General features: G+C 46.3%; 1 protein-coding gene across 3 annotated transcripts in view; it reads right to left on the bottom strand.

Annotated features, from left to right (window-relative positions):
* CROCC (ciliary rootlet coiled-coil, rootletin) overlaps positions 1-26,123 on the bottom strand; it is a 463,946-nt gene that overhangs the window by 35,310 nt on the left and 402,513 nt on the right. For all 3 annotated transcript variants that reach the window (XM_086921919.1, XM_086921920.1, XM_086921921.1), the window contains one exon: positions 4,885-5,016. In XM_086921919.1, the coding sequence (XP_086778045.1) occupies positions 4,885-5,016 (132 nt within the window). The remainder of the gene's footprint in view (positions 1-4,884; positions 5,017-26,123) is intronic.

Genomic DNA, 26,123 nt, shown 5'->3' with positions numbered 1-26,123 from the left:
TTTCGTTAATTATGGGCAAGGGATATTTTTCCACCCATATATTGTCGTTTAGGCTGCGCAAGTCCACACAAAGACGAATACCTTCCCCATTGGCTTTGGCCGCGATAACAATCGGAGCCAACCACTCTGTGCAGGTTACAGGTTGAATTATATCTAACCCACAAAGTTTGCGCAATTCCTCTTCATGGGGTATCTTCAACTTGAGGGGCACAGGGCGTAGTTTATGTACAACTGGTCTAGCGTTATATTTCAACTTGATCCTGTGTTGGAACATGTGTAGACAACCAAGCTCGTCCCTGAATAGTTGCCCAAATTCATCACAAATGTTTTCACTTCCCCGGGACCTGTCAGTGAGCAAAACCTGTTCAGTACTATTAGGATCTAGGATGATACCCAGCTCTTTTTGGTGAACCCATTCCAGTAAATTGGATCCCGATTCCACTACATACACTGGACCAAAAGTTTCCCTGTCCTTAAAGTGTAGTTGAACATTTTTCATGCCCACCAATGTCATTTTCCCCTTGTTATACCCTGTGGGAGAAATGTCAGGCATTTTCAACTGTTTTACATTACAATTTTCCATTGACACAAAATCATCTTTGTTCAGTAAGGTGTAAGGAGAGCATGAATCTGCATACATTTGTACACATTGGCCATCGAGGAAGACATCACATTTGGGGTAAATTGCATGTACAGTACCATCTATGTCTTATACCTGCAAAATTATTTTCTCGCTTCTTTGTTCTATGCACTTTACTTCCCTGGCTGCACTCTTCTCCATACTCCTACCATCATTCCTTGTGTGTTGTTCACCATCTCTACATACTCTCGCGAAATGCCCTCTCCTATTACATCTTTTACACATGACAAACCTGGCAGGGCACTGGTAAAAGGTTGCAAAATAGTTATTGCAGCCGCACCTGTAGCACTTAGGACCCTTCTCCTTTGCTTCACCTCTCACACTGTAATTATCTTTAGACCTAATCTTACATACTTCATTACAATCCTCTTCATCTTTTACAGAAGCTACTTCCTCCCCATTGGTTTTCATCTCCTTAATGCATCTAGCTGTGTGTTCTACAGACGTGGCTATCTCGATGGCTTCTCTGAAACCTGTCACAAAAAGAGACAAGGGAACCCTACCCACTAAGGAACCAGGGTCAATACTTTATATTGGAAAACAACGGTTCCAGTGGCACAGTAAATGTAAGACTGATATTCAATACAGTATATGTTAATTAATAACAATTAAAGGGTTGAAGGAGGGTATCCGACAGAGAAACGACTCTACACGGAAGATTCCATATCATCATTAAATTTTATGTTTCTTTGTTTGATTTTTTCAACAATCAATAAATATTCTTAGTGTTACAAAATTAAGTGCAAAGTGACCCACAGTGTAAAATAAGAACCAAGGAGGTACAACAATTATACAAAAATAATACAAACAGGAGTGACATATAAGGTTTCTAAAAGGAATAATAGTACAAGAAAACGACCACAATTAATAATGAACACAATAGTTTGTAACAATGGCTATCAAGAATCATAGGCACTGTTCCTAGGGTTCGTTTTCTGGGGGCGTCGACGGCGTTTCGACCCAGACAGTATAATGGGTCTCGTCAGGACTAAACAATGTGGGACTCTAGACGTTTGAATTACACGCGAACAGGATGATAACTTGAGGGGTGACCACCAAGCGTGAGTACAAAATTAAATGCACTTACAGTGAACCCAGTCGGGTACACTGTTGTGGTTCAATAGTTGAGGCCAGGGTAGACTATAAGCTTTTAAAGACTGCACCAGGGTATGACAGGAGACTACCAGATTAAAAGGAGTAGGTAATGTACTCCATGAAAATAACGGCGTTTGGCAATTGTCAGTTTCAATATTGTAAACCGCCTCACGGGGATTGCTCAATCGCACTGCCAGGTAGGGACGATACCCGCTGGCTGAATTCAGGTACAGTCTTCAGTAACTCGATTTGCCTTCCGGAAGCAGTCTCTATCAGACATGGCGCGAATGCGTGCATTTACGAGCCCGACGTTTGTAACACTAAGAATATTTATTGATTGTTGAAAAAATCAAACAAAGAAACATAAAATTTAATGATGATATGGAATCTTCCGTGTAGAGTCGTTTCTCTGTCGGATACCCTCCTTCAACCCTTTAATTGTTACTTCTCTTAAACCTGGGTTTTTTGCTAGCAACTTCTCCTGGATGGGTGGGTTATTGGTACATCTTACGAGTTGATCCCCTATAAGGGAATCAGTTAAGTTACCAAACTCACATAGTTGTGTTAAGCCCCACAATGCAGCAATGACATTTTGCACGGACTCTTGCTTTCCCTGACATCTTTTGAAAAACTTATGGCGTTCCAACACTATATTTATCTTGCCCCCAAAATGTTTCTCTAACTTTTCCATAGTTTGCTCATACACATCCACACCTGTTTCATCCTGGCCCTCCTGTTCTAACATTGGTAGAGACCCATAGACCTTGCGCCCTTGCCTTCCCAAATTGTGTAATAAAATGTGCTTTTTCCTTTCTGGCTTGTATTTTTCACCACGAACAGCTATTAAATATGATTCAAATAGTTTCACCCACTCCTTCCAACTGATTTCCGGTTTCCCTATTTCATTCAAAAAGGGTGGGGGTTGGCTCATGCTTGCTGCTGCCATGGTTGACCTCTAACACAAGAAAAGAGCTATAACCTAGATATACACCACCAGCATAAGACTATAAAATTTCCAGACAGAACACTTTAAAGAGTTTCACTTTCTCATGCAATATTTCCTATAGAGACATAAATTCTCTACCAAATGAAGTCTCAGCCTAGTTAATAGTGTTAGGTTACGATTGTCTCCCTGGTTTCACACAGCCTGTACGATGTCACACACTCCAACATGACCTTGTGACTGTGTCAATACACTAAACTGATTACTTCGGAATAGCCCACACAGCAACTGTACAGGGCAGCAGGCGGCGATCACTGTTTGCAAGGGGTTAATATTTTCTCCTCAAGACTACCGGCCCTTAACTGCTGGTGCGCCGGGGGACGTCCTAGATATCCGGCTCCCAGGAGGTTCAGACGCGCTGACAGGAATCTCAGTCTCCACGGCCCCCGGCTCCTGACGAACTCTGACGCAACGACGAACCCGGCCACCAAGCTCCCCTCAAACGGCGGACCACTGCAGACTGAGTCAGCCTTTCCTCAGTCCGTCGACGTCGCGTGGCCTCCCCAGTGCTCCACACACGCACCGATGACCACAGGCACTCGGAGGCAACAGGACCCAGCACGGCCCTTCACCGGTGCAAACCCCGCCTCCGACGTCACCCCAGGCGCTACAACCACTCTCCTGGTCAGCCGCAAGGTTCTCCACAGGATCAGGTAGACTTCTTTGAATCGCCTTTCTTTTCATACGAAACGCAGATAGGAGTACTTTGACGCCCAACTCCTTACACGCTTTTTGCCCGATTGAAAAAGTCACAAGGCTTGAATGCGCATCAGCCCAGTACCTCTATCTGCCTCTGCATACACTTGTTATACAAGGAGACGGATGACAGCTGGGATACAACGCGCAACAGTGCCTCGCAGGACGCCACCGAAATCAGGTTGGCTCTCACCTCCTGAACTTGTACTTTCCTAACAGTCACTCCAACCGCTTCTTCCTTGAATATAGTATTCTCTGTCGTTACAGCATCGTTTCCATAAATAGCAGACCTTATTCTTGTAAGTTCATATTCCTTGTTCGAATCTTCCCAAACAAGTACTTCCTCTTCCTCTTGTGTGTGTGTGGAGAGAGCACTCAAAGGGGAGATGGTTAACTTCTGCCCCCTGCGCAGTTTCGTCGCCAGTGTTAAATTTACAAAAGCACAGAGACCAGGACAACAGTGTAAGCAAGTCCGTTTATTAACCATCCACTCTCCTCACTGGAGTGTCCCAACATTCCATGGCAAGCTTCAGGGCAGGGCACACCAACTGGGTCATAGGGGAAGGGGTGGATGGGACATACTATTTGGGAGATTAAGTTACAACAGGATTGCTTCTCCTGGTTGCTGACAAAGATCTACAGTGAACAACTAAATATGGAAACATTGCAATCTCCTTCCTTCAGGCTATCTGTAGGAGGATGAGAATATGTTAGGAGGGTTAAAAATTTCGTAAATGAAAGAGCAATTCTACAAACTGTACACCAGCAAGTTAGCCCAATTCTGCTCCAACAGCTCAGGTTTAGAAATCCTGGTGCTTACAGATCAGTGCTGTTAAAATCTAAGGACCCTTCAGCGCTGTAAACAGTCCAATTGACCCACACAGAAGGGAACTTTTGTTTGGTAGCCACTTACAGGGAGAGATGGAGCATTTCCATGACCAATGTAGTCAAAGTTGAATTATGAAGAGCAGACAGAGGACTTCAGTGAAACAAAGAAATGTTTTCTAGACACACTACATGGATTCCACTATGAACTTCTAAAATATTAACCTATCAACAGGCCAAGACACAGTTATTCCCCAGTAATGGAGTTATGAGAATAACAAAGTATTAGTCACACTGTCAGGAAAACAGTTCCTACAGGTGTGATGTTTGGCTGGGTTAATGCAGCTTCTGGTTCTAATTTTGACAGAGTTGGCCCAGCTGTTCACTGTTCCAAAAGGAAGCACTAGCAAGTTGAGTAATAGAAACGTTGGGTATTAAAGCAGATTGAACTCTGAAGAAATGTATCATTATGTAAGAAGTAACTACTTTGTAACTAGTATTTTAGAACTCCCCCCTACCCACTAATTGGAATTCCTCTGACCCTTTCACTGCATTCCTCAAGACTGGTGGAAAAGGAGAGGAATAGCAGAGCGCACGTAATGGGCAGTTTCCTGGGGAGAAATACCTCCAGTTGCTGAACCTGTCTTTGTGCATCCACCAGGTCCTGCTCTACCGAGGTGAGTGAACGATCCAGACGCCCTTTCTCTGCTGACAGACGCATGGTGTCCTCCTCAGTCTTCATCTTCTCACGTTCCACCTGAGAACCAAACAAATTTTTTTTAAGATTTGTTTACATTTCTTGATATAGCACCAAACTCACAACAAAATAGTGTCCTGGCAATTTAGTATTTCAGGTAGGAATAAGAGAATGATAATTTATCCAGAATTAATGTAATAAAAGAGACATAGGCGCGCCACAGGAAAAGTTAATAATACAGTTTTTATGATTTTAATCTAAAAGCTGTGAGGGGACTCTGTCATGTCACATAAGAAGTTAATAATACACCTTATGTGATGTTACTAATACATTTTAAAGCTGCAAAATTACATGATAAAGCTCTTGTGAGAGGCTGGTTCAGTGGGCTGTACCTTGAACAGGTAGAGGTGCACCGCTTTTTGTTCCTTGGTGCACCTTGAGACAGGCAGGTCGTATCTGATCCGAAACATACGCATTCTATTAGATTGTATATAGCACCTCTTGCCAAGTACCACAATCAAGCCGAGAACGGATTTGAACATCAAGTGCAGTGCCTTAATCATCACTCACTGTCGGGACAAAACTCCACTGAATGACGTGGGAAAGCTATGGTGTCCTGCCCTGAACATCCCATCTCTCTTGCCATAGATTTTTCTCCACCAAACTCTATAATCAACAAGTCTGATGGAGAGGTACTATGTTTTTAATGTCATTTTCACCAGGGAGTCACCCAAAATGAACGAGAGGAGCTACTACCCATTTATCGCAAGCTATGATATAGACGTTCACGGCAGTGTGATCACAGACCAGGAATACAGGCCTTTCTTACTGTTTATCTGTGTGGAGACTGCTAACTGGATCTTCCTGGTAAAGGACCACCTATTCCCCATTTCTGGTGTACCCTGCCTATCATCATATGTGGGACAGGAGTGGGAGGCTTGTGTGTACATTTCTCCCTGTAACGGAGGGAAAAGTGATGTCCACTTGGCACATTGTGTGCATGGGGGGGAACATAATAGTGATTTCTGCTGACACATCTGATAGACTCTACATTCCCGGTTAGGTGGATTGCAATCATCTGTTTGGAGCATGCATTTCAGTGAGATATAAACACAGGAAAGGATAGATCTCCAACATGCTTTTAGAACTATCAACCTGAAGAAGGAACAATTAAGGTTGCAAAAGATGCGTTGGAGAGGTTTAATGTAAATGCACAATTAATAAAGATATAAAAACAATTTACAAATGAGTGAATTCTAAAAAAATTGTGTGAAATGTAAGAGTGATTACGGGCTATAAGCCAACAACACATATGAATGAATTTTGAGCATCACAGCTGAATACAAAAGAAGAATCTCAAAAAAAGCACTGTTTGATAATGCACTTCTATCTTTGTCATATTTTAAATAGAATGTGCAGATGGAAATTATAAATGTCTTCAATAGTTGCTTTGAAGGAGAGCCAGCTATCAAAGAAACCCCCTGACTTTTTACTCTCACATGCCGCAGGAGGTCTCAATTTAGAAGATGCAGGTCCAGTAACTTACACTACTTGGCCAACAGCTTGTATTGTGCATCATCACTTGTCTCAATGGGGTCTAGTCAAATTATCAGGATACTTCATCAAGAGAAACCAAGGTCAGACAGAGCTCACATGAGCTGGACAGGCTGAAAGAGTGTTCACACGCCTCCATGGAAGAACCAACCTCACAGCCACTCCCTCATTCAGAACAACTGCCCAGGTGAGAAAGAAGGAGGGGGATTTGCAATCATTGCTAAAAGTTAAATCACATTTTTAAACACAGTGCTGCAACTTACGTGCAGCTGAAATCGTCACCTCTGCAATTTTGGCATCATTGTCATTAGCCATTCTTCACATAAATCGCTCTCTGATACCAACTCCGTCTCTGGATTCATCAACAATATTAAAAAGCATTTTTCTAATTTCATCACCAACAGCAAAAATCCTATCCTACTGGCCAACTTAAACCTGCAGCTCAGACTTTTCCAAACTTAGCAGATTGCACGGTAATGTCCCTTGCATGGTGTACTGTCGGGTTACCCTGCTCTCAGTGCTCAAATGCGAGTACCATTTGATTTTGGCCACCAGTCTCACACTAATCTAGTTTGTGCATGAAGGCCTAGGGCCATCCTTTAATATAAGTAGGGTCCGGGACATACCCTGTGTCCTGGAGTGGCCCACAAAGCATGGCCTCAGTTATAGAGGGCTACTATCCTTGTGGTGGATGCAGCATGTTGAGGAGTGGAGGCAGAATGCCATGTGCTGAAAATCAGTATTGTTGAGCAGACCTTTTTTTTTTTTGTAAACAGATTTTATTGTTGTTCACATGTAAAAAAAATCACAGGGCACAATCCGCCACCATGCCCACGCAGGGGCCCATAAGTCAAGAAGCATCCTATTCCCAGCATACCTAAGGGGAGGGGTCGTTACGTCCCCGCGGCGCTAGCCGCCTCTGGACCATGCACTGTAAGTCTCTAACAATCCATGCGTGAGCCGCCAGGGCCGAGTCTCAGCAGAAATGAAATGAAATGAAATGAAATGAAATGAAAAAGAAATTTATAAAGCGCTCTGTGGCCAAGCGGCTTCCTGGCACTGAGGAACACATCGGTAACTGCCTAACTGGTGCAAGAGAGATTAGCCCGGGAAAGCCTGAAGAAAGAAAAAAGTTTTGAGGGCCTTCCGAAAATGAGAAAAAATGGGAATGGAGCGGATAGAGAGGGGAAGAGAGTTCCAGATTTGGGGAGCACGCACAGAGAAGCGGGTGCCCCCTGTGCGGGACTTACGGAAGCGGGGAACGTGAAGAAGAGAGAGGGAGGAAGATCGGAGGGAGCGGGGAGGGGCATAGGAAGAGATCAGAGAGTTGATGAAGAGAGGAGCGGACCGGGCCTGTGCCCGAAAGGCCAGGCAGGCAAGTTTGAACTGGGACCTGAACTGAACGGGGAGCCAGTGAAGTGTTTTTAGGGCGGGAGTGATGTGGGAGAACTTAGGTAAACGAAGGACAAGACGGGCCGCCTGGTTCTGGATGGCCTGGAGACGACGGGTCTCGTAGGCAGGGATGCCTACATACAGGCCATTACCATAATCCAGGCGGGATGTAATAAGGGCAGTGATGATAACTTTGAGGGCATCAACAGAAAAAAACCGGGAGATCTTGCGGATGAGGCGGAGGGAAAGAAAGCAAGAGGATACAACAGAACTAATGTGTGCGTGCATCGAGAGGTCATTGCTGACCTTGATGCCCAAAGTCCGAACAGAGGGAACCGGGGAAGGTGGAGGACCAAAAGAAAGGGGCCAGTGGACAGAGGACCAAGGGTTAGACGGGCCGCCGGTGAGGACAAGCTCTGTCTTGTCAGGGTTGAGCTTCAAATGATTGAAGCTCATCCACTGAGAAATAAAGACAAGAGTTGACCTGAGCTTGGGAAGTGAGTGAGTGGGGGAGGATAGATCAAAGACGAGCTGGAGGTCATCAGCGTAATTATACACTGAGACCCCCAGCTCAAGAAGAGAGGAAATAAGGGGGCGGATATAGAGGTTGAAGAGGAGGGGGGAAAGAGAGGAGCCTTGAGGTACCCCACACGTGACCGGGAGGGGAGGAGCCGAGAAGGAGGAGAGGTGGACTGCCTGTGAGCGTCCCTGCAGAAAGGACGCGATCCAAGAAAGGGCAACGCCCTGGATGCCCGCTGCGCTGACACGGTCAAGAAGAATAGTATGATCGACCGTGTCAAACGCAGCGGACAAATCCAAAAGGACTAAGGCCTGAGGAAGGTTGCCATCGGCCTTGCCCTTCAGTTCGTCAAGGACCGCCAGGACCACGCCCTCAGTGGAGTGGCCCGGTCGAAAGCCGGCCTGGTGGGAGGCCAAGATGTTGTTCCCCTCGATGTAAGAAGAGAGACAGGATGTTACGTGGCTCTCAAGAATCTTCCCTAGATAGGGGAGGAGGGAGATCGGCCTAAAGTTCAATGGAAGGGAGGGATCCAGGCCAGCTTTCTTCAAGATGGGAAGCACGATGGCAGACTTAAAGAAAGAGGGGACAGAACCCAGAGCCAGACAGGAGTTGAGAAAGGTTAGGGGGGGGGTGGGACAACTAGTGAATAAAGTTCTGAGGATACGAGCAGGTGCACAATCCACCGGGGAGCCGGACTTGACCTTAACAAGGAGGTCAAGAAAAAGCTCGGGTGAGATGGGTGTGAAATGATCAAAAACGGGGGAGGAGAGGGGGGGATGGTCCGGTAGATCAAGGGGAGGAACAATCGGAATGTTGGCCTTAATGGTGGTTATTTTATTGATGAAATAGGTGTTCAACGAGTAGCAGAGGGATTGCGAAGGAGCAGGGGAAGCAGAGTCCAGAAGGGAGAAAGTCCAGGTGCCCAGGTGCAGCACCGTACCCCTGTGCATGGTAGGTATTCACGGCCTCCAAGCCCCCCCCCACCCTGCGAGGGTCTCCGCTAGTGTCGAGTCCCCAGTGTTCCAGGACAGCTAATGGTGAACATTTTTTACATATATGAACAGCAACAAAGAAACCCCAACAACCCCCCCCCCCTCCCCCCCCCCCCCCGAACACCCTTTCCCCGCCCCCCAGTGGTGAAGGTGCCATTAGTAGTATATCAGTCCTCGAGGCCTACCTAGAACTGGAATAAGTGCAGGGCTCTGATAGTAGAGGGGCATACCGCAGACGGTAGGCCCTTAGAGAGGAACGAGACCAGTGGTCCCAAGCGGAACTCAAAGTTCTTAAAGTCTTCACAGGAGATGTCGGACATGCGCTCTAGGCTGAGCAGCTGCCACAGGCGGGCGTGCCACAGTGACATCGCCGGTGCCGCCCTCTGTTTCCAAGCGTTAGCTATCGCCAGTTTAGCAGCCCCCAAGCATAACCACATGATCCTTTTATCAGCTCTGGTTTGGTGCTCCAACTGGGGGTCCCGAAGGCCTAAAAGGGCTTCCGCCATCGCAATCGGGACCGGGTATCCTAAGATGGATTTTATCTACAGTGGCAGTGATCCTCCTGGACTTGAGTGCTGCCTTCGACACCGTTAGTCATCAGGTGCTCCTCCAACGTCTGTCAGAGGTGGGCATTACGGGAATGGCCCTGAAGTGGCTTGAGTCCTTCCTCTCAGACCGTTTTTATCAAGTCTGGGAAGGGGCAGAGCAGTCGACCTCGTTCCCTCTTCAATGTGGAGTCCCCCAGGGCTCATCTTTGAGCCCTACTTTATTTAATGTTTATATGACTCCACTTGAAAGAGTGGTCTCCCCTTCAGGTGTGAAGATCATCAGCTACGCTGATGATACTCAGCTGGTAGTAGGTCTGACCCAGCTGGCGGAACGACCTGAGGTTCTCCACGACTGTCTTGCCAATGTACATCGGTGGATGTCCCACTCTGCTTTGAAGCTCAATGGAGAAAAAACTGAGCTGATGTTGCTTGGCAAATCCAGGCCTTCACTCATAGCTAGTTGTTGGCCCTGGTCCTTGGGCGTTCCACCATCTCCTAAGAAGGAGATCAAGAGCTTAGGAGTATGGTTGGAAGAAGATCTGTCCTTCAGGACACACGCCAGGAAGACAGCGGGGATTTGTTTTGGCCTGCTGCGGTCAGCTCGCAAGGTGTTACCGTTGCTCCCTGATTCATCAAGGAAACTTCTGATCCGTGGTCTTATTTTGTCGAGACTCAATTATGGGAACGCGTTGTTCCTCGGTGCCCCGGAGTCGACTTTTAAGACCCTCCAACAGGTTCAGAATGCAGCCGCTAGACTGCTGATGATGGTCCCTAGGAGACAATCAGCTGCTCCGGCCCTGAAAACTCTTCACTGGCTCCCTGTTAAGGAGCGGGTGAAATTCAAATCCTTATGCACTGCACACAAAATCCTGCATGGTAGGGGCCCCTCCATTTTGATTAATATGGCACGTCCATATAAGTCCACACGGGCTCTTCGTTTTGACCAAAAACACCTGCTTCAGTCAGCCAGAGTTAAAAGAGCTCGTTCGGGTGGCCGGCGTTTCTCGGTGCAAGTGGCGGCACTGTGGAACTCCCTGCCCCTTAAGATACGCTCAGAGCCTAACATCCTGCACTTTAGGAAACTCCTCAACACCCATCTGTTTCCGGTGTAGTGGCTGAGTTTGAGTCTTTTTCCTTTGCTGTGTCCAGCGCCGGGATGCCCCTGGGTAACTGAGCGAGTTATAAATTTCACAATAATAATAATAATAATAATAATCTGAGCGAGAATCTCCTCCCAAAAAGGCCTAATGGAGGGGCAGTCCCACCAAATGTGTTGGAAGTCACCTAGTAGACCACACCCTCTCCAGCACCTATCCGAGGCCCCTGGGAAGATCTTAGCCAGTCTAGCTGGGTACAAGTACCAGTCCGCCATTACCTTCATGTGCGCCTCCCTCAATTTCGTGGAACGGTTGAAGCGAAAGATGTCAGCCCACAAGTGTTTCCACTCCTCCTCCCCAATGTCTCGCTGGACCAACCCCTCCCACCAAGACATAAAGCGTGGCCGTGGTGCAGTGTCTGTGGAGAGCAGTAGCTTATATAGTGTTGAGATGGCCCCCTTCATAGACTTAGCCTTGAGCAGGAACAACTCGAAAGCGGTAAGGGATCTAGTGGCTCCCTCCCTGACCTGCGGGTTCAGTGCCCAGTGGAGGAGTTGCGCGTGATGGTAGCGCTCCCGGTCTCCCACCCCGTATTCCCTCTTGCAATTGTCAAAAGTAAGTGGATCGTAATTGTGGAACAGGTGTGTGAGTGCGAGACATCCGCCCGCCCTCCAGGCATCGAACGGCCCCTCTCGGAGCGCTGGAGGGAAGGAAGAGGTGAAGTGGATTGGGGTGAGAGGCGACGGGAAAGACGTCCAGCCCTCCCTCTCAGCCACAGTGTCCCACACTTTAAGGGTGGTGCGTGTCGGGGTGCTGATGTATGCATTGAGGGGCCTGTCTTTCTTCAGAGCAGACCTTTTTATCAGTGTCTATGGAATGGAGGCATTTATTTATTTATAAAGTTTTATATAGCGCATACTGGTCCATTTATGTAAAGTTCTGCTTCTGTGCCCTATCCAATCTGTACACTAACATCCCAAAGGCGTTTTACGCATGGGTATTAACGTGGCATGTGTAGTGCATACACCGAGTCAGCCAGAGTAATGGATGCCTGCAAATTACATTTTTGAAATCCTCTGTTTCTGGAGGGAGGAGACAGACACTGACGTGGGAAAAAGGAGGAGTTAAGGCTTCTTTAGAAATTCAATGATGTACTTTTGCTGAAAGTAGCTGTTGATTGGGCTCCCTGAGCACTGCCGTTTTGTACATAATGGGGGTGAATGGTGAGATTGCAGTACTGTTGTTAAGATAAAAAGGGTACTTTAGGTCAGGCCAGCATTTTGACTTTTTCCTGATAAGCCAGGTGCATGCAGCTCACAGCTCTTCATGTCTCTGTGTTGGTACTCCAAGCTGTAAAATTATCTGCTGTGAGGAGACTCGCTCTGCATAAACGGCGTACATCGGGCATAGCCTAGATGAGATCCAACCCAAGTCGCTCTAAGTGCCTTACAGATAATCCACATCCTCTACTTAATCTGTATAAAAGTTCTCTTCAATCAAGAAAGGGACTGCTCTGCAGAGTATACTCAAAGGACCGCTGTTCAACCAGAGCTAGTGTCTGCCTGACAGCCAGCTTCCTAAAGGTGAAGGGACATGACCTGGGGTCCAGCCTTGCTGCGAGAACTGGAATGTCTGACCAGAATTGCCTTGAAGTCTACGTGCCGCTCAGAGGGAGAAGAAGCCTTTCAACCCTGCAGGGTGTGACTGAACTAAAGAGCCAGAGCAGCTTGGCCTTCATTGCTGTGTGGAGCCGCTGGCCAAAGGAAGAAAGAAGTGAGTGATCTGAATGCCATAAGACATGTGGGCTGCAAATGCTCTGTGAGGATGATTCACTAAGGAATCACAGAAGGCGGTCATCACCCCTGCGCTAAAGAAACTTGTGCCAAAGGTAGATATTACTATTGTGCACGGCACCATCAAGAAGTTTTCTAACTGAGGTGGTGCCATCATTCAGATGTTTGTGCCAAAGTGGACTGTGCCGCTGTCGTTCACAGACTGTGCCTGAGGAGTGCTGTGGTACTGCATCTGTGACCTCCACAGTGGCTTCCTTCAAAGTGCTATGATCTTGCCAGCCTGCCACCTGGAACTCACTGGTGTCCTCTGCTTGCTGCAGTCCACGCCTGTCTGCAAGGACATCAGATGTTGCAATAATAATAATAATAATAATAATAATAATCCACATTTGTAAAGCATGAACAATCACCCATAAGGGTCTCTAGGCGCTGGGGGCCGTCGGGAAGATTAAGCAAGCTATTGCCCAGAGTCACATGGTGCTGGGCTAATCTGTCACCGGCGCCGGGGATCGAACCGTGATCCCCAGATTCCAGCATCAGTCGACCTGGCCGCGGCGCCACACCTCTCCCATTGTCATTCTGCAAAGGTCCTCTCTAGATTGCCGGTCAAACCTCCAGCCAGAGCATCTCTACCAGAAGAGAGAGTGAAGCAAGATGCATGATGTTGGCCCCTATTGCCAGCGAAATTGAAATCTGAGGTCTGCACTGTAGTGAGACTTGCTTAAGCCGCTGATTTCTAAAAATGGAAAGTATTGGTATGTGCATAATAGACACTCGCCCGAGGATAGAATCTACTTGATGGGGGTGTAGGGGATACCCGAGACAGAGGCAAGTTGGGGCAGATTACAAGGCGCAGTAGCCCAAACACCTGTAAAAGATTTGTGCCCATTTTATGTGCTGTGCAACATTACGTTTTAAGTGTGTACCATACTTTTGTTTTATCAAAGGAAAGTGCTGGAGTGAACAATCACTTATTGCACTGTTGGGTGACTGTTGGCTGCTGAGTTTTGGGCACCCCCAAGCTACCTCCCTGAGAAGTATGTGATTGCTCGCCATCAGTACCAAAGAGGGTCAAGTGCTGAAGAGGTTGTACTTGGTCCATTTTCAAAGCTATAGCAGGAGAGGTCCTGGGACATCAGAGGCACACAACCCTAATCTACACCCCTGAAGCCCCTACTTGCCCCAAGGCACACCGAAAAGGGTTACCAGTAATTACTTGTATAACTGCAATTCCCTGCAGTTTATCCCCAACACGATTCACCAGACCAGGCTTAATCTGGCCCTCCTCTTTGCCCCCAAGGAATTGATTAAAGATGTTACAGTCATTCCTATCACATATTCAAATCATTTTATTTTACTTTTCAAATTCTGTCCAAACCCAATAACCACACAATTCAGTTAAAAACAAAATTACCTCATGTAATTGGAAACAGATGACTGAACCATCTTTTTTAGGACATGCCAATGGGTGCCTTTATCTTACAAGTCCTGATACAGTTCATTCAGAATTGATTCATGGATCATCTCCTCACTGATAAAATTCCACACTATTTGAAATTGTCCCAAAGATTTTAAAAGGACCACAGCAAAAACAAACAGCTGTGCCATGGGCCTCCGAGTCATTATCCTTAAAAGAGATACGAAAACCTCCGAAAGAGCCTGGCACTGTCACTCGTATTAGGACTCACAAAGCCTTTACACATCTAAACTGAACCTCTGCAAAAGGGCGGTGAAAGAGGCTTGGCATGCGTAGTACACAAATAAGCTACTCCAAGCGAACAAAAATTTATAGAAATTTTCAGTGTAATTGATGCACTAACTGATAGTTCAGCCAGTTCATTAGAAGAGTTTTACTCTACAACTGGCTGCTTTTTTCACACAGAAAAACGAGTAGCAAAAACACTGCCCAATCAAACACTTCCCCCATGACTAAAAGATGCATGCCTATTGCACCTATAACAAACTAGATCTAGTTTGCTCCAGCACAACCTGATCTAATCTTAGAGACAATAAAACAGCGCAGATTCAGTTCCGCTCTAGATGCTCTTCCTATCAAATTTCTATACCTACTGGATGTCTTGGATGGTTTTCACCCCAGCTACCCGGACCTGCAGCTAGAAGCAGTGCTGCCGCTAGTATTATCTGACTACAAGTACATTAGTTAATATAACTTTGCAGGTCATAAAATCCAGGGCCAGGAATAACATTACTAACCTGAAGTTACTGGTATCTCAGCAGCATCTCATATCTCCCAAAAGAATGATTATAATACAGCCACAACTAATTATTCTGAATAAATTAACTCTGCGATTAAAAAGTTAGCCCTCCTTAAGGCCGTTAGAAACCAAAGAAATAAACCTACCTCCCCATGGTTTTCTCCCAAAGAAAGATCACGTAAACAAAATCGACAAAGGCAGGAGAAAAGTGTAGAGAAAACTACAAACAATAATTACAAACTATTCATCCAAGAATATAATACGCTGATTATCTTTGAGAAAACAAACTATTATACTGAGAATATCTACTTTGCAAAAAATGTGACAAAAGAAATATTCATAAAATTCCCTCTATCCCTAACTTTGTTATGTCTATGACAACCAAGCAATCCTTATGCGACAAATTAGCTGAATTCTTTCAAGCTATGGTAGATGGAGTGCATGGTGAATTCGACTCTAGCCATGATATAAGTTCTGCGGGGTCAAAGACCAAAGGGATTAAATTAATTGAAAGTCAGGGTTCCCCTCTGATCCTGGTCCCCACACAATCGTTACCAATATAGCAGGCAAGGTAGCAGTCTCCCTTACCAACTTATTGAAAGGCATAATTCGTTCTGGTCAATTTCCCAATGATTGTAAAAGGGCATCAATTCGTCCTCTGATAAAAAAATTTTTTAAAAACCTCAATCCCATGAGTCAAAAAGTTAGTCTCATCTCACATTTGCTGAAGGTGGCGACAATTCTAGAAAAACATCTCAACACTGAATTGTCAATATTTTAGATACAAATTCTGGAAGGCAGGCAATACAGTTTTTTTTTGTTTAGAAAAAAAACATAGTACGGAATCATCTTTGATAGACACCACAGAGAAAATTAGACCAATTGTGGACAATGGGGGAAGGCTGTGGTAATCCTTTTAGATCTATCTGCAGCTTTCAACACTGTGTGCCACGCTGTACTAATAGATCGTCTAGATAAGATTGTTATCGGCGGTCAGCATTAGATCTGTCTTGCCACTTTCTCACGAATAGAGAACTGATGGTCTCCTTTGGAGAATTTACATCCAAAGCCTTTTCACTGCCCTCAAGGGTCCTCACTGATCCCCATGCTTTTTGATGTTTACCTTGGTCCTTTAGCAAAGCTGATTCACTCTTTCAGTTTCTCAACAATTTTGTATGCAGATTATACACAAATTGTGGTGTCGATCTCAGGTGATGTTGATGACGTTTCTAAACGCTTCACCAGCTGCTTGAGTGAAGTAGCAAGATGGATGCGAGCTGCCTCAAATTAAATTAGGAGAAAACAGAGGTCCTCCCGTTTTGGAAAGAGGCCTCCCTCTGGAAACATCCTGGTGGCCCATACATCTCGGCCCCTTCCATCTCCGGTTCTAAAAGTTATTACCCTGGGAGTAATTTTAATTTAAATCTCACATTTTCAGATCAAATCAAATTAGCTCACCTTATTTTGCTTTCTCGTATTTTGAACTGTGAGAAGGATAATGTTACCTACCCAGTAAGCATCTGTTCTTGGCATGTAGAGTTGTAGAATCACATGCTTTGCATACTCCTGCCATCTAGTGTTGGGTCCCGATGTTTGTACTTTGTTTTTCTTCGAAGAAGTCTTTCCAGTCACGAGGTAGGGGACTCCTCCTTTCGGTGAAAGTGTGCATGCGCATCGACTCCATTGTTAGATTGTTTTCCCGCAGAGGGTGAGAATGGAGTTAGTAAGAGTAGAATAGAGATGTCCATGCGTATGTATATAAAGTAAGCGATAACTGTAACAGGTATAGGAATCCGGGGAGACGGGTGGGCGCATATGAATCTGCAGCTCTACATGCCAAAAGCAGATGCTGACTGGGTAAGTAACATTATCCGTTCGCGGCATGTGAGCGGTAGGTTACATGCTTTGCATAGACTGTGCAGCAGTATTCTCCCAAAGAGGTGGCTAACCTGTAGCTGTTGCAGTTGTCTGAAAGAGTGTTCTAAGTACTGCCTGGCCTACATTTGCTTGTTGTCTCACTAATACATCTACACAATAGTGCTTTGTGAACGTGTGTGGTGTGACCATGTTGCAGCTTTACAGATGTCAGCTATGGGGAGGTTTCCTAAGAAAGCCATAGTAGCCCCTGGTTTGCGGGTGGATTGCGCTCTAGGGGGTATTGGTAAAGTCCTCTTTGCTTTTGCATAGCATGTTTGAATATATTTAACTATCCATCGAGCAATACCGGATTTAGAAATAGGATTGCCTTTGTGTGGTGGAGGAAAAGCCACAAAGAGCGGTTTAGTTTTACGAAATGGTTTTGTTCTTTCTATGTAGTGCAATAATGCTTGTTTAACATCTAATGTGTGTAGAGCTCGTTCTGCCACTGAATCTGGCTGAGGAAAGAAGACAGGCAACTCAACAGATTGATTGAGGTGAAAGGCAGATACCACCTTGGGTAGGAATTTGGGGTTAGTGTGAAGGACGCCTTTATTTTGGTGGACTTCACAAAATGGTTCCTCTATGGTTAGTGCCTGAAGCTCACCCACTCTCCTCAGTGATGTCATAGCAATGAGGAAAGCAATTTTCCTAGTGAAAAATTGCAGTTCACACTTGTACAATGGCGCGAAGGGTGGACCCATTAGTCGGGTAAGGACAATGTTAAGGTTCCACACTGGAGCAGGTGGAAGTCTTGGTGGAATAACTCTTGAGTTTCTTCCATTAAAGTCTTGATAACGGGGTACTCTGAAAAGAGAAAGATGCTGTCTAATTTTAAGGTATGCAGCTATTGCAGCGAGATGTGAGCGTATGGATGTGTAAGCTAATGCTGACTGCTGTAAGTGTAGTAAATAAAATATATTTTGAATGGAAGCATCTAGCGGGTTGATAAGGTTGTTATTACAATATATAACACACTGCTCCCATCTAGCTGCATAGCAAGCCCTTGTAGTAGGCCTTCTGGAACTTAATGAGTTCTTTGGGATCTGGATGTGTTATCTCTACATGGCTCTGTGTGAGGAGCATGGGTGTAAGATGTAATTTTTGGTGAGGAACTACTGAGAGCTCCAACAGGGTAGTGAACCAAGGTTGATGGGCCCATGTGGGAGCTACTAGGATCAGTGTGAGGGATATTTGTCTGAGCTTCCGAACCACTAGTGGAATCAGTGGGAGAGGCGAAAAGCGTAGGCAAATATCCCGGACCAGTTCATTCATAGTGCATTGCCTTTGGACAATGGGTGTGGATATCTTGAGGACAAGTATGGGCATTGTGCGTTGTGGTGTGTTGTAAACAGATCTATCTGTGGAAAACCACACATTGGGAGCACTTGTTTAAGTGTCACAATGTAAAAGTGATCTGAGTGAATGTATAGATTTAACTCTCTGAGGTCCAGTTTAAGCCTGAGAGAGCCGCCCTTTTTGGGTATTAGAAAGTATAGGTAGTACACGCCGGGTCCTTGATATTGTAAAGGTATTGGCTCAATAGCTTTCTTTTGCTGAAGAGAGTGAACCTCCTGTTTGAGGAGGTCTAGATGCTGTGGTAACATTTTGTGTGAATGTGAGGGAATATTTGAGGTATAGGTGGTAAGCTCCGGGCAATAACCAGATTGGATAATTCCTAGCACCCATCTGTCTGAAGTTATTGTATGCCAGACGGGGAGGAATTGAGAGAGACATCCCCCGACAGGTGTGGAAGGATCGGGGGAAGAGGAGGCAAGTCACTGTTTGTTTGTTGAGGGGGAGGTGCGGGGTGTGGAACCTTTACCTCTTCCTTTGCCATTATTGCCTCTAAATTCACCTCGAAAGTAACCTCTTGAAGAGGGTGATTGACTGCTGCCTCTATACGATGTTGAGGTGTTGTCTGTGGATATGCTTCTGGAGCCTCCCCTGTAGAAGAAGTGACGAAAAGAACCCCTATTGGATGGGGACTGTAGGGCTCCCATCGATTTTGCAATGTCAGTGTCCTTCTTCATCTTCTCTAAAGAAATGTCTACCACAGGGCCAAAGAGATGCTCTTTATCCAAAGGTAGATTTAAGATAGAAGCCTGGACTTCGGGTTCAAACCCTGAAATTCTAAGCCGGGTATGCCTTCTTAGCAAGACACTGGTGTTGATTGCACAAGCAGCAATGTCAGCTGCATCTAAAGCGCATCTAATGGAAGTGTTTGAAATTAGTTTCCCATCCTGAATTAGATTGTGTGGCTTAGCCTTATGTTTATCAGGTTGAAATTGGAGCAATTGTTCCATTTCATCATAGTGCGCTCTGTTGTATCTAGTTAAGAGAGCCTGGGTATTGGAAATAGGTCAGTGATTTATTATCTGCGCAGTTACTTTTTTCCCGGAGGCATCTATTAGTTTAGATTCCTTGTCTGGAGGAAGGTAATCTCCTGAGGTTTGTGAGTTTGCCCGTTTACGGGCATTAGAAACAACTACGGAATCTAATGGTAATTGACCCATGATATAAATTGGATCTGTTGGTGCAGATTTATATTTCTTCTCTATCCTTGGTGTAAGAATTCCTGCACAAACGGGGTCTTTAAAAATGTTGTCCGCATGTTTTAGCATGCCCTTAAGCATAGGCAGTGCATGAGTGGCTCTCTGGGAAGAGCTTAATGTTTCAAAGAGAAAATCCTTCTCAAGTGACTCATTATGAAGCTGAGATATTCAGCCGCCCTATTTATTAACTCTATGTCCCCTAAATTATCATCATGTGGAGAGGCTTTTGTAGGGTATAAGTCTGGATTGTTATCTGCGTTTGGATCTGTATTATAATCGTCCCATGGATCAGGACTCTTATCGTCTACATCTACCCCATCCCCATCATCCTTGTTGTCAGGTGATTGTGGTGGTGGTGAATTTGTGGGTGTTCTCATCAAATCTGGGCTAGGTGGGGGAGGAGGAGGAGGAGCGGGATTAGTACCAACATGTTTTCTCTTGAGAAAATGTGGTAAGTGTCCTCCATTTCTGGTTATCGTTTTAATGACAATTTTGCGTGAATATGTCCAGTTTTGGGATTGATGACCTATTCCTTTTGTTTCAGGTCCGGGTTTTAAGGCGGGACGTCGACACAATGCTCCTTTGATGGAGAGGGAGCAGTTTTTTGTTTCGGTGCCAATATTTTTGGAGCCGATGTTTTTGGCGTCGAAGTATTCGGATCCGAAGATGATTTCGTTTTTGGTACCGAAGGGATTATGACCAAAACGTGCTTCGGTGTCGATTGTTTTGGCTTGGTGCCCAAATGCAGCAGACTCGATCCCGAGCCTGAAGGCTTTAATAATTGTTTTGGTGCCGGGCCCGAAGGTGGGGCGTTTGAAACATGGTCTCTGTGCCGACCTTGGCCCCAAGGCAGAGGAGGAACCGGAGCCTTTTTATTGGACAGAGGTAGAGTTTGGGGCAGGGGAGGATCGGTACTCACGGTATGCTGACCCTGATGGATGTCTTCGTCCATGTCATATTCAGCTCCGGACATGGAAATGTGTTCTTCTTTCTTGGCTCCTTGAGCATTGCAGACATCGTGTTCGCAATCTTCTCCGAAGAGATCCGGAGTGGAGCAGCTGTGTTGCTGTTGCATTTCGGCACGTTGAGCCTGACGGTCATGGAACGTCTTCTTGCATCGGAAGGATCTGCACGTGTTGCAGTTTTGTTTATCGTGCTCAGAGGAGAGGCACAAGTTGCACACTTCGTGTGAGTCGCTGCGCGGGTACTCGGTGTGGCACCGAGGACAGAATTTAAATGGAGTCTGTTCCATCGACTGGAGCTAGCCCGATGTGGCTAGACCCAATAGCCTTCTTCAAGGTTTCCGATCGAAAGATTTTTCTGAACGATACACCGTGAATAGAAAACAGAACGAATAACAATACCATCGAGGGTTAGTGGATTGCGCACCCCTGGGGAACCCGAGAAACGGTGCTGAACCGGAGCGCAACAATTCACGTCTGAACCAGATGGTCCAAAAAACACAATCTAACAATGGGGACGATGCCCAAGCGCACTATCACCAAAAGGAGGAGTCACCTACCTCATGACTGAAAAGACTTCTTCGAAGAAAAACAAAGTGCAAACATCCGGACCAATACTAGATGGCAGGAGTATGCAAAGCATGTGATCTACAGCTCAAATGCCTTAAACGGATTTTCCCATTTATCCTGTTTGATCTTCAGAAAATGCACTGGTACTTTCCAGGTTTATATTACTGTAATGTCATTTATATGGGCATCAAACAACAATCCCTGAAAAATCTACAAAAGCTACAAAATGCAGCAGCTCGTCTCCTAAGGAGAATTCCAAAATTGAAACCAGCCTCTTATACACTAGTTGAGCTAACTGGTTTCCTGTCAGGAAGTGGGAAGCCTTCAAGGCACTCTTCATGGCTCACAAATCCCTTCAGAACACAGGTCCTGAATACCTTAGAAAGAAATTCAAATGGTACATACCTAGGAGAACTCTATAATCAGCTGCATCCACAACAATGATAATCCCAAACATAAACAAGGAATATTTGGGCAGCAGAAGCTATGTTTCTTCTGCTTGTAAACTCTAGGACAAACTACCCTAGCATCTCAAAGTCCAGTCCAACTTAAAACATGGCTCTTCTCGACCTTGTTGCCCTATAAGTTTACAGCTGAATAATTTAGTAGACACTAGCGCCAAGACGCATTTGGACATTTGTGTGCTCTACAAACTTCATTAATATCAATAGTCCTTTATTAAATGAAGCTTTAATGTCCATCATCAACTCCTTAGTAATGAGTAGATCAGTTTTTGTTGAATGGAAAGATTGTCTAGTAATCCGTCCTCTCAACAGTTGGGACAATTTTGATTGCTTCATAGGGAAATTCCCATTCTCAAACCTAAATGTATTAGTCACACAGCGATTCATTGTGTGACACCTACACAGGTTTTTATTTACATGGTGTGTGTATCTTGTCTGTTCAACTATTTTACAGTATTATGCACATCTGTTTGTCTGCCACTGACCTTAATATTTGGCAACTACACAGTGGCAACCCTGCATGTGCACCATTGGAGACAGTCTGCTAGCGTTTTCGGGGACATCACTCCCAATGACATCATACTAGACATGTTGATTCTAACCAGATTTGTTTTTCTTCTACTATTTCTATTTTAAGGTTGGACGATCATTTTTTTATCCTTGAATCAGTTATTTCACCTTTGAGGAATACCTACACTAAACATCACCGTATAGGTGTGGGGTAGGCGCACCACCTCCCTTGTTCGGTCCTGAAGAAGCCTCATGGATTTGCTCTGGACCGCTGGGCACAAAACATGTAGACCTGACTACACTACACCTACTAATCCCAAACTACTTGGTCACATTATGCCCCCACAGTAGCCCTAACCATTTCCTGGTCTTTTAATCCTGCCAGGAGAACCATTATATTAAAATATTTTTCTAGAATCTCCAACACAGTTTTATCCTCACTTCCCTATATACAATCACCTCACAATTTTAGGACACTCTCACACTTGCACCCTTCATTATACGGAAAAATAACAATAGACCTTCTCAAAAGACTGTTTGTGGGGCCTGTAGGGCATTGAAGCGCTAGCCAGACAAGGAGCAATGTCCAATGATGAACATGACATCACAAGAAATAGTTAGTAGGATTGCCCTCCCTAGGTTCGTCCACCTTTTGTCTGTCTACTTTCGTATCTCTTTTGACAGGTACAGTTTAGAGAATCAACAGATGCTAGATTCCAAGGGCAGACTGAGTCTGGGTGCTCAGAGGTGTTGAGGTGGTGGTGTGCTGCTGCAGAGGTGATGCTGAGTGATGCTGTGGTTTTGAGTCATGCTGAGGTTGAGGTGCTGCACTGGTGCTCAGGTGGTGCAGAGTTGGTGCTGGGCTGTGATGATGCAGCACTGATGTTCAGATGGTGCTGCGCTGATGTTGAAGTGTTGCTGCATTGGTGATGAATTGCTGTTATGGTGGGCTGCGTTGGTGCTGATGAGGGTCTGGGCTGGTGGTGGTGCACTCATGCGGAGGTGGTGCTGTGCTGATTCTGATATGGTGCTGTGCTGATGTAGAGGGGGTGCTATGTGGTGCTGAGGTGGTGCTGCGCTGGTGCTGCATTATAGATGGCGCACAGATTAGGAGGCTGTGCTGAGGTGATGCTGGGGGGTGCTGAGTGAGGATGCGTCATTCTGAGGTGATGATGCTGCACTGGTGCTGAGCTGATGCTCAAGTGATCCTGAGTTGGTGCTGTGCTGAGGTGGTGCTACATTGGTGCTGAATTGCTGCTGAGGTGGGGTTGCGCTGGTGCGAAGGTGGTGTTGCACTGGTCCTGAGGTGGTGTTGCACTGGTCCTGAGGTTGGGTTGCACTGGTGCCGAGGTGGTGCTGCGCTGATGCTGAAATGGTGCTGTGCTGATGTTCAGGTGGTGCTGCGCTGCTGCTGAGGTGGTGCGCTAGTTCTGAGGTGGTGCTGGGCTGATGCTGAGTTGGTGGTGCACTAATGAGGAGGTGGTGCTGTGGCCGAGTGGTGCTGTGTTGAGGTGGTGCTGCTCAGTTGGTGCTGTGCTGATGCTGAGGTGGTGCTGAGTGATACTGAGGTGGTGGTGTGCTTGTGAGGAGGTGGTGCTGAGTGATATTGAGGTGATGTTGAGTGATGCTTTGGTGGTGCTGTTGTTCAGGTGGTGCTGAGTTGGTGTTGTGCAGGTGCTGAGGTGATGCTGCCCTGGAGCTGAGGTTGTGCTGAGTTGCTGCTGAGGTGGCGCTGCACTGGTGTTGAGGTGGTGCTATGCTGATATTGTGGTTGTGCTGCACCAGTGCTGAAGTGGTGGTGGGGCTGTGGTAGTGTTGAGTAATGCTATGGTGGTGCTGCACTGATTGATGCTGAGTTGGTGCTGTGTTGATGAAATGCTGCACTGATGCGGCATTGGTGCTGATTTGCTGCTGAGGCAGGGCTTCGTTTGTGCTGAGGTAGGGCTGCACTGGTGGTGGGGCACTGAGGAGGAGGAATGCTGTGCTGAGATGGTGTTCATGCTGATGTTAAGGTGGTGCTGTGCTGATGCAGTGCTGCGCTGCGCTGCTGGTGAGGCACTGATGAGGAGGTGATGCTGAGATGGTGCTGTGCTGATGCTGTGGTGGTGCTGAGTGATGATGTGGTGATGCTGATCCATTCTGTGGGAGTGGTGCTACGCTGGTGCTCAGGTGGTGTTGAGCTGGTGCTCATGTGGTGCTGAGTGATGCTGAGGTGTTGCTGTGCTGCGGTGATGCGCTAATGCTGAGGTGGTGCTGCGCTGATCCTGAACTTGTGTTGAGTTGCTGCTGAGGAGATACTGTGCTGCTGCTGAGGTGAGGCTGCGCTGGTGGTGGTGCACTGATGCAGAGGTGGTACTGTGCTGATGCTGAAATGGTGCTGTGCTGATGTTGCGGTGGTGCTGTGTTGAGATGGTGCTGCGCAGGCACTAAGGTGGTGCTCCACAGATGCTGAGTTAGTGCTGCACTGGTGGTGGTGTACTGATGAGGAGGTGATGGTGTGCTGATGCTGAGGTGGTGCTGAGTCATGCTGAGGTGGTGCTGAGTCATGCTAAGGTGGTGGTGCTGCGCTGGTACTCAGGTGGTGCTGAGTGATGCTGTATACACAAATAATAACTGTGGGTCTAAAGGAACTCAAAATCCTGTGTTTCAGACAATGTCGTGTCCACTACTTGATACGCTTGGACCGTCACTCTCTGTACAGTTTCCCATCAGTTACACAATCTGGACCGCCCTGTTAGGCATCATTTGGGTCAGTCTCAGCAAGTGGTATGTCCACAGCGTACAGTAAGTACACTCAAATCCAAGTAACTGAAAAGCAGTGCAAAAAGGAAGATCAGTGAAGGTGAGTTATTGAAAATGGATAGTGGTTGCAGAAATAACTTTAATGAGGAGCAAACCGCTTCCAAGATTAAAAAGCGTGGGGTGCAAAATAACAGTAGTTCAAACAAATATCTACTGCCTGTTATATAGAGGTCGACATGTTTCTGCAGCTAACGATACATTGAGTATCACCTGCTTCTTCAGGACCAAAGGTTAAATTCTGCTACTGCTGAAAAAAGTGAGTGTGTGTGTAACATAAATCAAACGAACATACAAAATATCACCTGATTAAGCCTTCTCAGTGCTCCTGTTTAGTAGAAGCTGTTGGACAAAGGCAGAAAGCGATCAAGTGCGGAGGACTAGAATATGAGAGGCCGGCGCCGCTCCTTACCTGGCCACAGCTCAGGAATAATAGGGGCACCGCTCTGACCGTCGGTACCCCAGTCAGGCATCTGCTCTGTTCGGGGAGGTGGGTGAGTGATGCTGCCTTGGTGCTGATGCTCAGATGATGCTGCGCTGATTCTAAGGTGGTGCTGCTCTGATGCTGAAGTGGTGCTGTGTTGGTGCTGAACTGCTGCTGAGGTGGGGTTGTGCTGGTGCTGAGGTGGGGCTGCGATGGTGGTGGTGCATGGAGGTGGAAGTGGTGCTGTGCTGATGCTGAGATGGTGCTGAGCTGATGTAGAGGTGGGGCTGATGTGGTGCTGCACTGATGCTGATTTGGGACTGCACTGGTGGTGGTGCATTAATGAGAAGGTGGTTCTGTGCGGAGATGGTGCTGTGCTGATGCTGAGGTCATGCATAAGTGACACTGTGCTGCTGCTGATGTGGTGCTGCGCTTATGCAGTGCTGGTGCTGCACTGGTTCTGAACGATACTGAGGTGTTGGTGTGCTTGTGAGGTGGTGGTGCTCAGTAATACTGAGGTGGTGCTGAGAGATGCTTTGGTGGTTCTGTGTGGTGCTGCACTGTTGCTGAGGTGGTGCTGGGCTAAAAGTGAAGTGGTCCTGAGTTGTTGCTGAGCAGGTGCTGTGCTTATGCTGTGGTGGGGCTGCCCTGGTGCTGAGTTGGTGCAGCACCAGAGGTGTGGAAGTGGTGATGTGCTAATGCTGAGGTGATACTGTTGTGGTTTTGAGTGATGCTGAGGAGATGCTGCATTGGTGCTATATGGCGCTATGTGGTGCCGAAGCGGTGTTGAGTGATGCTGTGGTAGTGTTCAGTGATGCTGTGGTGGCGCTCAATGATGCTGTGGTGATGCTGAG

The sequence above is a fragment of the Lissotriton vulgaris genome, chromosome 5, assembly GCF_964263255.1.
Source record: "Lissotriton vulgaris chromosome 5, aLisVul1.2, whole genome shotgun sequence".
Taxonomy (NCBI): Eukaryota; Metazoa; Chordata; class Amphibia; order Caudata; family Salamandridae; genus Lissotriton; species Lissotriton vulgaris.
Note: the sequence above shows the minus strand (reverse complement) of the source record. Positions and strands in the feature narration are given on the sequence as shown.